The following is a 12,766-nucleotide window of genomic DNA, read 5'->3' as shown; positions in this document are numbered from 1 at the left end:
ACGTACCCACTAAAATACATTTTTAACTCCATCACACAGGATTGGACCGTCTACTGATGACCCCCCCCCTGCTGGTACCTCACTGTATGCCTGTTTCATACTTAACAAATGTAAGTTGCCACTTCTAAGTGTTTATTAAACTTGCCCCAAATCTACACCCAAAGGCGCCTCTCTCCTTGTGCTTTTTCAGTGCTATTGGAACATGGTTTCTGTTCCCATATGACGGCATCCTTGAGCGTTGGTCTCCTTCTATCCTCCTTGGACTTTCTATGGATTCTTTATGAACTTTTAATTAATTATATTTGTCTTTTAGACTGATGTGTAAACTATTATACATATGCCACTTTAACCCTGTGGGATAATCTGTTCCAGTTACTTGCGCCTTTACTTGTTTTGTTGTGAACAAAATGATTCAACTGTCTATAACGCCAATTATTCATTGGGAATCAGCTGAACTGAGCACGGAGCCAGTCCGGAGAGACTAAGCCCTGCTCATGTATGAACCTTCCACATCGTACCTCCCCATACCTTGCCCATGTGTGAAAGTAGGAGAGGTGTTCCCCAGGAATGAACCAGTGGAAGCCCCCTAGGGGTGCAAGTGGGAACACCGGTGAAGACAGCAGCCCCTGGGCATTCAAAGCATCCCACAGTTTCAGAACATGGGTCATAATAGTGAACACACGATCGAAAACCCCGGCACTCCCAGGAGAGCCACAGAGACAAATTACGGCCGGCCAAAAATTTCTCAAGGAGGACCCAAGATTTAGTAGTAACATGATAATGCCAGTCCAATATCCGCTGCAGAGCTATCACCTCATACTAATTCCATATGAAAAGTTCCTCCAATCCTCCCTGCCTCCTAGAGCGTTGTAAGATAGGTAGTGGCAGACAGGGGTTCCAACCATGCCAGATACAGTTCAAAAACAGACTATTGAGGGCTGAGAAAAAAGATCTGGGCAACGATATGGGCACCTTTTGCAGGTGGAAATGGTCTCTTGACCCCACATTCATCTTCAGTATACTGACTCTGCCCATTCAGGGGGTGTAGCACTAGAGTATAATTGTGAGAATATGGTGCATAATCTGAACAAGTAAGTGGTCCGATTGACACACCGGAGAGCGACTCAAAAAATATTGGTCCACCAACAAGAGATCGATTCGCGTATAAACGTTGTGGGTAGCAGAGTATTAACTAAAATCTGTATTAGTGGGGCGGGGCACTCTCCAGCAGTCCACCAGATGATGGGCATGTAGGGATTTATGGAAATGTTTAAGAAATGCGAATGAGTGCATCGAGTGGCCAGAGGAGGTATCCGGCTGCGGGTCAGGGCATACGTTGAAATCACCCCCGGCTACCAACTGTCCTTCCTGGAACATAAAGAGAGATTACAGAACCTTATCCATGAACGCAAGCTGCCAGATATTTGGAGCATACACCACCACGAGGGTAAGATTACGCTGAAACATGGTGCCCTTGAGAAAGACAAACCTACCCTTTGGATCTGTATAGTGATCTAATGGGACAAAGGGGCAATGTTTATGAATAGAAATCGCCACACCACCAGATTTTGGCTGAGGTGAATTGCTAAGGTATCACTGATTATATAGGTGCGTGGGAAGGCGAGGGACCGAGTCAGTACGAAAATGTGTCTCCTGCAAGAGGAGAATGTGTGCCCCCAGACTTTTTGTCTCAAGACACAACTTACTGCGTTTAGACAGAGAGCTCAGGCCGCAAACATTTTATGACACAATTTTCAAGGAAGCCATATTGGATGGATGCGAAGGAGACTACCGGGGGCCTGAGGGTGGGCCTGAGGGTGACGGAGAGAGACTTACGGAGATCCGATCCATAAATCAGAGTGTGCTGAGGAGACAAAGAACATAAATAAGAACCAATAAAACATCAATAAAACATGACACAAAGAACAGAATGCCCAGAAGGCGATCAGAGAAACCTAAGAATGATGCTACATCAGTCACCACCTGGCCAAAAGAGTTGAAGACAAGCTATGCACCGTAGTTTTCCCCAGCCGGGGAACATAACGCCAAAAAGTTCACCTATTGGGGGTGAGTGGGAAAGCATCAGACGAGAACCCAGTTGGTGGGCCCGCTCCAGCTAAACTGCACATCTAGGATTAGATGTGCGTGTGGTTTGTCCGCAGCAGCAGCAATAATCCTAAAAGGTGGGAGAAAAAATCAACAAAGTCAAAAACAGTCACGCAGGAGGTTGCCGAGAAAGAGGCCCTCTGCCCGGCAGGGTGAGCACAGCCATTGCAGGGTTTGTTTCAGCATCTGAGGCGCAGCGGTTGCCATGGCTGTTAGCGAGCCGGGACAGGAATTTCTGGGATATCCATGGAAAGCAATCCAAGGCGAGAGAGAAATTGGGGCAGATCAGTTTTATTCCGCAGAGTGACCTGATGATCATCTTTAGTGACAGAGAGGCAGAAGGGAAACCCCCAGCGATAGATCAGATGGGCTGCCTGCAAGACTTCCAATAGCTGTTTGAGGGATCTGCGCTGCATCAGTGTGCGCCTGGAGAGGTCTGGAAATAGGCACAGCTTAGCTGCTTTGAAGTCCACATGGCAGACCCCCCAGACATGGTACATGATACGTTCCTTCAGTGAGTACTTATGTCATTTACAAATGATGTCTTGTGGTTTGTCCGGGTCATCAGAAGGGGGCCTTAGGGCTCTGTGGGCATGGTCAATTTCAATATGGTCGGGGGCCTCCCGACGTAGGATCTGCTTAAACACTCCTTGGAGAGTGGGTACTATGTCCCTAGGTGGCTGGGATTTTCTACATCATCTAGTTGATCCAGCAAAGAATTCAATCTTTGCGCTTGTATTTTGCAACGTGTCTGCAGAGCCTGCAGGGTAGATGTGATATCTTCTACTGTTGCCTCCAGAGCCTCTACTCTACCCCCTATGTGGGCTGAATCTGCTTGCAGGGTTTCAATGTCCTGTCTGAGAGCTTTTTCCATCCGTGACATAAAACAGTCCAGAACTGCCCTTGTGGGAGGGATAAAATATGGGACCTCAAGTCACTATCCCCCAGGGCCTCTCCCAAATCCAGATCCTTGGCTAAACTGTGGGGGGAGTCTCAGGGAGCGGAGGGAGGAGGTGAGGTGGAGGGCAGGCTTGATGGAGGGATTATGGAGGCCCCATGTACGGCCAAGCCACTGTCTCTCATGGCCTCATCCAGGTCCGGGATGCTGGCAGCACTGCTGAGGGAGCCTGGAGTGGGGGGGGGGTGAGGTGGATGGCAGCTGCGGGGATGGGACTGGAGACATCGCAAGTGCGACCAAAGAGCGATCACTCTGCGCCATCTTGGATTGGGACTCAGGTGTCTGGCCTCCACCAGTGAAGTACACATCCAGGGAGCCTGATCTGAGCCGGGGAGTCAGCTGAGGTGGAGGGGGTGGTCTCTGCTTTGGTGACATCACTCCAGGTGAGGTTTTCTCCCATTTTAGCTGCTGCAGGAGCGGTGAAAAGGAGCAGGTCGGATGGAGCTCAGCTCAGACACGTTCACTCACTCTCTTGCCACGGCCACGCCCCCCCCACGGAGTGTTGTCTTATGTTTTGCTGAATAAAAATTATTTGTATAAAATTAGGACACCGACATATAGATAGATTTGTTTTGCATATTAGGCTTGGAGTCAATATTGCTTTAATTCTACCAGTATTGCATAATAACATATGTAGTATAAGAGCAAACTCAGCACAAATCAAATACTGTCAGATAACATCAGATTTCTCCAGCCTGCCCCCCATAAATATCAAAGATGTGCCTATATTATTCAACGTGTTATCATGAAAGTGTCTCTCCTGAAAACAATGTTAAATTTATCTTTACTGACAAATGTAACAGTATAAATATAGGATACTGCTATAAATTTGCTAAATACTTGTTATATTCAGCCATGCAATTGTCACTATGGGGTTAATTTACTAAAACAGAAGAGTGCAAAATCTGGTGCAGCTCTGCATAGAAACCAGTCAGCTTATATGGTTTTGTCAAAGCCTAATTGAACAAGCTGAGTTTAGAAGCTGAATGACCATGCACAGCTGCACCAGATTTTGCACTCTCCATTTTTAGTAAATCACCCCCATGTATGAAATAAAGGGGTTAAATTGCTATAGGCAAATAAGCTGTTCACTTTCCAAGGGAATTCCCCCTTCCCAAGCTCAATCAATTAGGTAAAGCTCTGCTGACTTCCATCATCCAATCACCTGCATGCAAAAATGCTGTTATTTTTCATTTTCCTTGCACATAATTGAGTATTTTCTGCATTTCACATTCAGTAAGCTGTGAGAAGATTTCTTGGCAAAGTGCAACTTCCCTTGCAAAGTGAACGGCCCATCTGCCTTTAGGAAATCATTCCCAAAGAGGATGATTTATAACAGATCTGAGAATGTTCACACAGTAAATTGTGAGAAGATTCACTTCAATTATCCTATTGTGCAAAGAAAATCCATGTTTACTTAATTCATCTGCACAAATGAATAACTGGAGTGAATAATCACACAATTTATTATGACTGAGTTACTAAAAGATTTTAAATCAGTCTCATTGTGAGAACATTCTCAAATACTCCAGTAAATCGGGTGTCAACATCTACACATCTAATATTGCTAATATTTTGTGAGAAATGGACCCTTACTTTCTATTGAATAATCCAAGAATACAAATGAATGTCTTTAGCTTCTGTTAGACATTTTGAAAGATTAAACTCATCAGTTAAACTTCTAAATCATAGAAAATCAACTGTAGTTACTCTTATTCCCTATGATCCTAAATAAATTTTCCTTCTCCATAACAGACTCCACTTGATGAACATAGAAATTTAAATAATTTTACCCAACAAATTATTGGTAGTAGTTCATTTTGCAGCCCTAGTAAATAGGGTGATAGGTTTTTATTTGTCTTCAGTTAAAGCAGGGAAGCAAAGCTTAGGAGAAATACAAGTGTGGAATATTGAAGCAGCTAGCTGGAATTCTTCAATATACTTATCTTAAACTGATGTACAGCAACACCATGTTTGAGTCACGATGCCTAATTCATCACACACCCCCTTCTGCAAATCAAAGACAGCAAAGATTTATTATATTAAACTTCATGTGAGATTCACATTTCACCAAAGCATTATTTTGTATATTTTTCATTTTGTTAATGTTGATATATTGCTTGAATTTCTGCTTGAAAGTGTAACACTGTTGGATGGTATAATCTAGATATTAAGCCCCCTTGTAGGCCAGAACTCTGCATATGTCATCAAGCTTTTCTTTATGCTGGAAAGCCTTGGTTTTAGCTTTTGAAATACAAGCAAAACAGTTGATCAATAAAAAAATATGTTGTTTTTTTCTTCTAGGATCTCAGGAGCTTTCATGCCAGAAGAATCCTGTGGTTTTAAGTGCTTTACATGACCCAAAGAGCTCAATGTACAGAACAATGTCACTCACATTGTACTTCTCTTCTTCGATAATTGGAATACTTGGAGTGGCCTTGAGATCGCCAGTTAGTATGAGCCATCCAGGCAATAAAGGAAATCAACCACCCTCTGGACAGGGTTGCAGGTAACAAATATTTTTCTTGTAAGGGTAAAGTAGTCAAAACTGTTTTACATTGTTAAAACAATCAGATTTTTGTGCTCATGTACAGTTTACCGTGATTAAGGCCCCTTTCAGATGGAGCGCAATCCATCCAAGCGGATCCGCCTGCTCAGCCAGGGATCTCTTTGCTAATCCCCGCTGAGCAGGGACACGGACACAACCCGCTGTTCTCTAAGGGGTGGTCGGATGGAAACGGACTGCCTGTCCGTTTCCATCTGATTGACATCCATTCCTCCAGATCCCCACCCATCTGTTTTTAATGGACTGGATTGGATCAAATGCTGGCGGGTGACACATGTCCGCTGACATCCGCCGCCTCATAGAGAACAATGGGTGGCCCGATCGGTCCACTGGATTGAAAGGGACCTAACAAAAATCTATTTTTTTACACACATTTTTGTATGAGTTGATATTCTAAGTCAAAGCAGCAAGTTAATTAACTTTGTAAACAAAAGTTAATTTTGTATTGTTCTATTATGCTTGAACAATGTGTTCAAGTTTCTGCTACCACACCTGATATAGAATGGAACAATGCAATACTTTTTGCGGATCTAATTACAACCTGTACTGTAATAATTAGTCATCTTAAAGTGAGAAAAGGTTAAGGAATCTAAAAATTTTGCCTGATGCCATTGGGTCAATCTCCAACAGTCAACTATTTACTTGGGAATATCTTGCTTCTCCAATTTCCTCCTTACAAGCTAAATGTAAGTGTCTGCTTCCTTACCATTTTTTTTTCTCTTGATTCATTGATAGTAACAGTTTGGTCAGATGCAGAAATTATACATAAAGCATAAGGTTTTATGCAAGTATGCTTTAGCATACATATTTGGAAATATAACTAGGGATCTACGAATGGCAAGTCAACCAAAAGCTTAAAGCTCGGTTTTGGGTAGACTGTAGCATTGTCATTTTTCCTTAATCATCTATAATATACGGCATGACAGTCAGGGGTTCACACATTTAGGTAGACATTCACACCTGAATATACAGTGCCTTGAAAAAGTATTAATAACCCTTGACATTTTCCTAATTTTGTCATGTTACAACTAAAAATGTAAATGTATTTTATTGGGATTTTATGTTATAGACCAACACAAAGTGCCACATAATTGTGAAGTGGAAGGAAAATGATAAATGTTTTTCAAAATGTTTTACAAATAAATATGTGAAGTGTGACGTGAATTTGTATTCAGCCCCCTATACTCTGATACCCCTAACTAAAATCTAATGGACCCAATTACCTTCAGAAGTCACCTAATTAGTAAATAGAGTCCACCTGTGTGTAATTTAATTTCAGTATATATACAGCTGTTCTGTGAAGCCCTCAGAGGTTTGTTAGAGAACCTTAGTGAACAAACAGCACCATAAAGGCCAAGGAACACACCAAACAGGTCAGGGATAAAGTTGTGGAGTAGGGTTAGGTTATAAAAAAATATTCCAAGCTTTCAACATCTCATGGAGCACTGTTCAATCCATCATCTGAAAATGGAAAGAGTATGGCACAACTGCAAACCTACCAAGACATGACCGTCCACCTAAATTGACAGACCGGGCAAGGAGAGCATTAATCAGAGAAGCCAAGAGGCCCATGGTAACTCTGGAGGAGATGCAGAGATCCACAACACATTAGTCGTGCACTCCATAAATCTGGCCTTTATAGCAGAGTGACAAGAAAGCCATAAGAAGTCCTGTTTTCAGCTTGCGAGAAACCATGTGGGGGACACAGCAAACATGAGAAGATGCCGGTGCTCTAGTTAAATGAGACCAAATTTGAACTTTTTGTCCTAAAATCAAAACGCTATGTGTGGCGGAAAACTAACACCACACATCACCCTGAACACACAATATCCACTGTGAAACATGGTGGTGGTAGCATCATGTTGTGGGGATGCTTTTCTTCAGCAGGGACAAGGAAGCTGGTCAGAGTTGATGGGAAGTTGGATAGAGCCAAATACAGGGGGCAATCTTAGAAGAAAACCTGTTAGAGTCTGCAAAAGACTTGAGACTGGGGCGGAGGTTCACCTTCTGGCAGGACAACGACCCTAAACATACAGCTAGAGCTACAATGGAATGGTTTAGATCAAAGCATATTCAAGTGTTAAAATGGCCCAGTCAAAGTCCAAACCTAAATCCAATTGAGAATTTATGGCAAGACTTGAAAACTGCTGTTCACAGACGCTCTCCATCCAATCTGACAGAGCTTAAGCTATTTTGCAAAGAAGAATGGCAAAAATGTCACTCTCTAGTTATGCAAAGCTGGTAGAGACATCCCCAAAAAGACTTGCAGCTGTAATTACAGCGAAAAGTGGTTCTACAAAGTACTGACTCAGGGGGGCTGAATACAAATGCACACCACATTTTTCACATATTTATTTGTAAAACATTTGGAAAACCATTTATTATTTTCCTTCCAATTCTGTGCCACTTTGTGTTGGTCTATCACATAAAATCCCAATAAAATACATTTACGTTTTTGGTTCTAACATGACAAAATGTGGAAAAATTTCTAGGGGTATGCATACTTTTTCAAGGCACTTTGAAGGCCTCTGAGACACAGTATAAGGTAGATATCGTTTGCCCTCCTTTAGAAGTGGGGTCTACTTGGGTAAAGCCTGTAAAACAGTAAGTAAATAGCAGTTGTGAATTGACTTTAAGACCAACCTGCAGGTATTTTCAGCACGAAAATATGTCCAAAATGTTGTAATACATTTTTTGAAATCTTTATTACTAAATTAGTTAAAGTGATATTAAAGGTTCGGTTTTTGTTTTTTTTTTAAATAACAAACATGTCATACCTACCTGCTCTGTGTAGTGGTTTTGCACAGAGCAGCCCTGATCCTCCTCTTCTTAGGTCCCCCACCAGTGCTGCAGACTCCTCCCTCCTGCCTAGTTCCCACATAGCAAGCAGCTTGTTATGGGGGCCCCAGAGTAGGCTCACTCCCAAACCACTGCTCGTTGTGTCCATTCACACACGGTGTGCGTCTCACCCCTGCTCTCTCCTCATTGGCTCACTGGCTGTGATTGACAGTAGCTGGGTCCAAATGCTACCGCTGTGGTCTAAGCCAATGAGGAGGGAGAGCCGAGGCTCTAGTGCACATCGCTGGATCGAGATGGGGCTCAGGTAAGTTTTAGAGGGGGCTGGGGGTGCTGCTGCACACAGAAGGTTTTTTACCTTCATGCATTGAATGCATGAAGGTAAAAAACCTTGAGACTTTACAACCACTTTAACATACAGTATGAATGTGATATATATTAAGTGCCTCCTATAGCCAGGGAAAACCAATGAGGGCCTGATTGTTTTGATTAAATCATTTTCTGAACATGGTAGCTTTAAAAAGCCTTCTGATGAAAAATATAGAAATGGAAATGCGTTGTGATTTCAGAAAACATTGTGGATTAGGACATGTAATTGCTATTTGATTCTTGTATGTACTACTAGGTCTAGAATGACCCTAACATTATGAGAAGCTTCACAAAACAGTATATAACAGATCTTTAAATATCAAAGTATATTGCAGTTTGTTGTGCTGGCTTAAATAGTTAGCTGTATATTCAAAAGGCCTACAGTTTTTGATGGCATAAGAGGTTCTTGTTGGATTATGGAATAACAGTAGTAAATACTAAAATAAATGCGTTGCCTATGGAATATCCATCCACAATCTGATTGCAGAGGCATTGATAGAAGGAAATATTTGCTTCAGTCGTCTATGGCTAACAAAGGCTATCAAAGCCAGCAGTTGATAGTCTGTAGAATGCATTCCCCCATAACTTGCCTTATGTGTCAATGTTGGAAGAAGTATTTCATTTTGGAAGCCTGAAATCTCATAAGGATCAGTAGTGGTTTGCAGTCTATAAAAGTTTTTGATAATATTGGAAAGCAGCAGCATGAATTGTGTTAGGCTTAGACATAACTCTGCCAAAAGGTGTACTTAGACAAAAATTTCTCTTTAGTTCTCAGTTTCTGAACAAGTAACTTATCTGGTTTGTTTTCAAATTTATAGTACTACACTAGAGTACAATATAAATCCCTCTCAGTACAATAGGACAAAACTCTATAAAAATATTCTCATCAATTGAAATGAACTGAAGAAGAGATTACAGGTTGGTTTTGCTCTTCTTTCTGGATGTGAACTGATTTAATACACCTTTGACACATTCTTTTTTGGGACAGTCATCCACAGAAATGGTATGAAAAGAATTGTTATTGTTGTAAGAAAGTAAAGAAAATCTATACTGAGACAGTTGTGTGGACTATCAGTTGTGACCCCCACCTAAAATTGCTAGTTGCTTGTCTGCTCCAGCATCAGTATATTCTAAGTCATCCCCTAAAAAGCATGCAGCGAACAAAGTCATAGTAAAATTAAAACTCCTAATTTGCTCAGTAGTTCTGGGCAAGAAGCTCTGAAAGTGTTGAAGCCTTTGGATCGAATGATGAAGCTCCGATCACTTCCTACTGATCATCATCTTTTTATTTCTTTTGCATTGTGTGGTAGACGGTGCAAGATGTGTGCACTGTCAAATAAATTGGGGGGTATTTGGTAGTCCTTAAGCCCCATACACAAGGGCAGAATTTCGGGAGACACTTGCAGGTTAAAAAAAAATGGCCCGTGTGTATGTCAAACCTATTAGCCAGGTGTGGTAAATGGAACAAACAATGCTGGAAGTCCATGTGCCAAAAAAGGTAAATAAAGGCCAGAGTCTTTAAGTGTGCACATAAAGAAAGTCACTGGCAATGAAGGATGTTCCGAATGTGAAAAGGAGACTTGGAAGATCACTGCATGGACACCTCCTCAACTCACAACGGCATTAAAACAGAAAATGGTAGGCGTAAACCCTTACCGGATCCAGTGGACTCCCCTGTCGTAGACATGGAGTCATGAAGGCATGGTGCCACCCAGGGCATGTGGAACGATAACCAGACCATCAAAATGCACAGGTAGGTAGTTCACCGGTACTGGCAGGGTCATCAGATGGATGTTCACGGTGGATCCAGACTGGATAGTGGCGGCTGGGATGTGCTGCGTATGATGAAGGTTAGGCATTCACTTCTTTATGTAAAGAGAAAGATAAAGCCTCCCCATGGTGCAGATAAAAAAGGTATCTTTTATTGCTAAAAAAAACAATACATATAAAAAAAGTGATCACAATAGAGGTCAAGGGCAACATATGAGATAATGTGGAAGACCGATGCGTTTCGACCCATAGGTCTTCTACTGGGGCCAGTAGAAGACCTATGGGTTGAAACGCGTCGGTCTTCCATGCACATCACACTAACAATCTTTATGCGCTACATTTTTTATAGAATTTTCATTGTTTGTTTGTGTCAGAGAGCTCCCTTGGGCAGACGCGCTGTTGGTGGGCATCGCGGTGCGTTGGCGCGCGTTGGCGTGCACGCGCGTCCGGTGTTTGGCGCCAACCTGCCTATTTAGGCCGTCTGCACAGGGGGCTCGGTGCTGTCCGATCTTCAGCTCCCTGTGTCCCTGCACCTGCTTCCTGTTTCCTGTTTCCTGTTGAACCTGATCTCCTGACCATCGGCCTGTCTTTGATTCCTCCTTGCTTGCTGCCTGCCACTGATCCCGGACTGTCCTGACTACGAATCTGCCTGCTCCTTTGTACTACGCTGCCTGCCTGTTGCCGACCTCTGCCTGTGACCCGACCTGCCTGCTCCACTCCTGCTCTGCATCTGCTGCCTGTGCTTCAGTTACTGGAGATCTCCATAACCACCTTTACCGGGATCCTTCTGCAGCTAACCGCCAGGCTCTCATACCATTCTGTGCTCCCGTGCCTCCTGTCCATACTACCAGGGGCCGGGAACCAGATACATAAGGGAGGCCTTCCCCTGCTACATCGGGCTCGCCTGTCTGCTACGTGGAAGTCTGACAGTATCGGACAGCCATGTCCGAGCCCGAGCAGGGGACCTCCCCCATGGAGGAACTGTGTAGACACCTGGCGGGTCTTACACAAGCCGTGAAGAGCCTCCAGGAAGGCTACACAAGGTTGGAAGAACAAGTCCAAGTCCTGTCGGCTCCAACCCGTCCGCAAGCCTCCTCATCGGCCGGAGCAACATCCGCACCCTCAGTAGTTATGCTACCCCCGGAGCCTATGGTACCCATACCCGAGAGGTTTACCGGTGACCACAGTAAATTCCGGGCCTTTCGCAATGCCTATGAACTATACTTTGCCCTGCAACCCCGGACCTTCTCCATGGAGGCAACCAAGGTGGGCTTCGTAATATCCCTCTTATCAGGTGAACCACAGACCTGGGCTCATCGCCTCCTGGAGCAGAAATCTGGAGCTCTGGACAACCTTGATGCTTTCTTTACCATCATGTCCCAGTTGTATGAGGATCCCCAGGTGACAGCGACTGCTGAAGCCGCCTTGCACGCCCTTCAACAAGGGCGTAGAGCCGCAGAGGACTATGTGGTGGAATTTAGGCGGTGGAGCTCCGACACAGGTTGGAATGATGCGGCCTTACGTTACCAATTCCGCATGGGATTGTCTGATCCTCTGAAGGATGAGTTAGCATGGGTCGGTGTACCCCAAACCCTGGATGAACTCATCAACCTGTCTATCCAGATCGACCGACGCCTCAGGGAGCGTCGCTCCGAGAGGTCTTCCAGCCAATTCCGCCCTACCTGGATGTTACCCAAGGTTCCAAGCTCTCCCAGCCAGTCCTTCCTGGCACCGGCCGCACCAGTTCTTGATACCTCTGAGCCAATGCAACTCGGTCTGTTCCGTCCCTCTCTCAATCCAGAAGAACGCCAACGCCGAAGAGTTAACAACCTCTGCATGTACTGCGGGGAGCCTGGACACTATGTGAGGTCTTGTCCAAACAAGACACGTAAGTCACCTAAGTCGCTGCCAATATCTTCAATTTGTGCTTCTGCTCTCTCTAAACCTGCTAATCATCTTGCTCTCTCTATCACCCTACAGCTCCCAGGAAAGACTAAGCCAGTTACAGTCATAATTGATTCAGGAGCCTGCAGCTGTTTCATTGACCTAACCTTCGCTGCCAACCATCACATCCCTCTCCAGTCTAAAGTTCGGGGACTTTCTGTACACCTCGCTGATGGCTCCTCTCTTCGTTCCGGTCCCGTCACGCAGGAAACCATCCCTTTGTTAGCCACCATGGGCTCTAACCATCAAGAACTCCT

The 12,766-nt window shown here is 44.0% G+C and overlaps 1 protein-coding gene across 1 annotated transcript in view; it reads left to right on the top strand.

Annotated features, from left to right (window-relative positions):
• PAPPA2 (pappalysin 2) overlaps window positions 1-12,766 on the top strand; it is a 440,517-nt gene that overhangs the window by 264,129 nt on the left and 163,622 nt on the right. The window contains exon 13 of the mRNA XM_073593407.1: window positions 5,369-5,573. Within this exon, the coding sequence (XP_073449508.1) occupies window positions 5,369-5,573 (205 nt within the window). The remainder of the gene's footprint in view (window positions 1-5,368; window positions 5,574-12,766) is intronic.

Source organism: Aquarana catesbeiana, linkage group LG07 (genome assembly GCF_042186555.1).
Source record: "Aquarana catesbeiana isolate 2022-GZ linkage group LG07, ASM4218655v1, whole genome shotgun sequence".
Classification (NCBI taxonomy): domain Eukaryota; kingdom Metazoa; phylum Chordata; class Amphibia; order Anura; family Ranidae; genus Aquarana; species Aquarana catesbeiana.
This window is presented reverse-complemented; position numbering and strand designations above follow the sequence as displayed.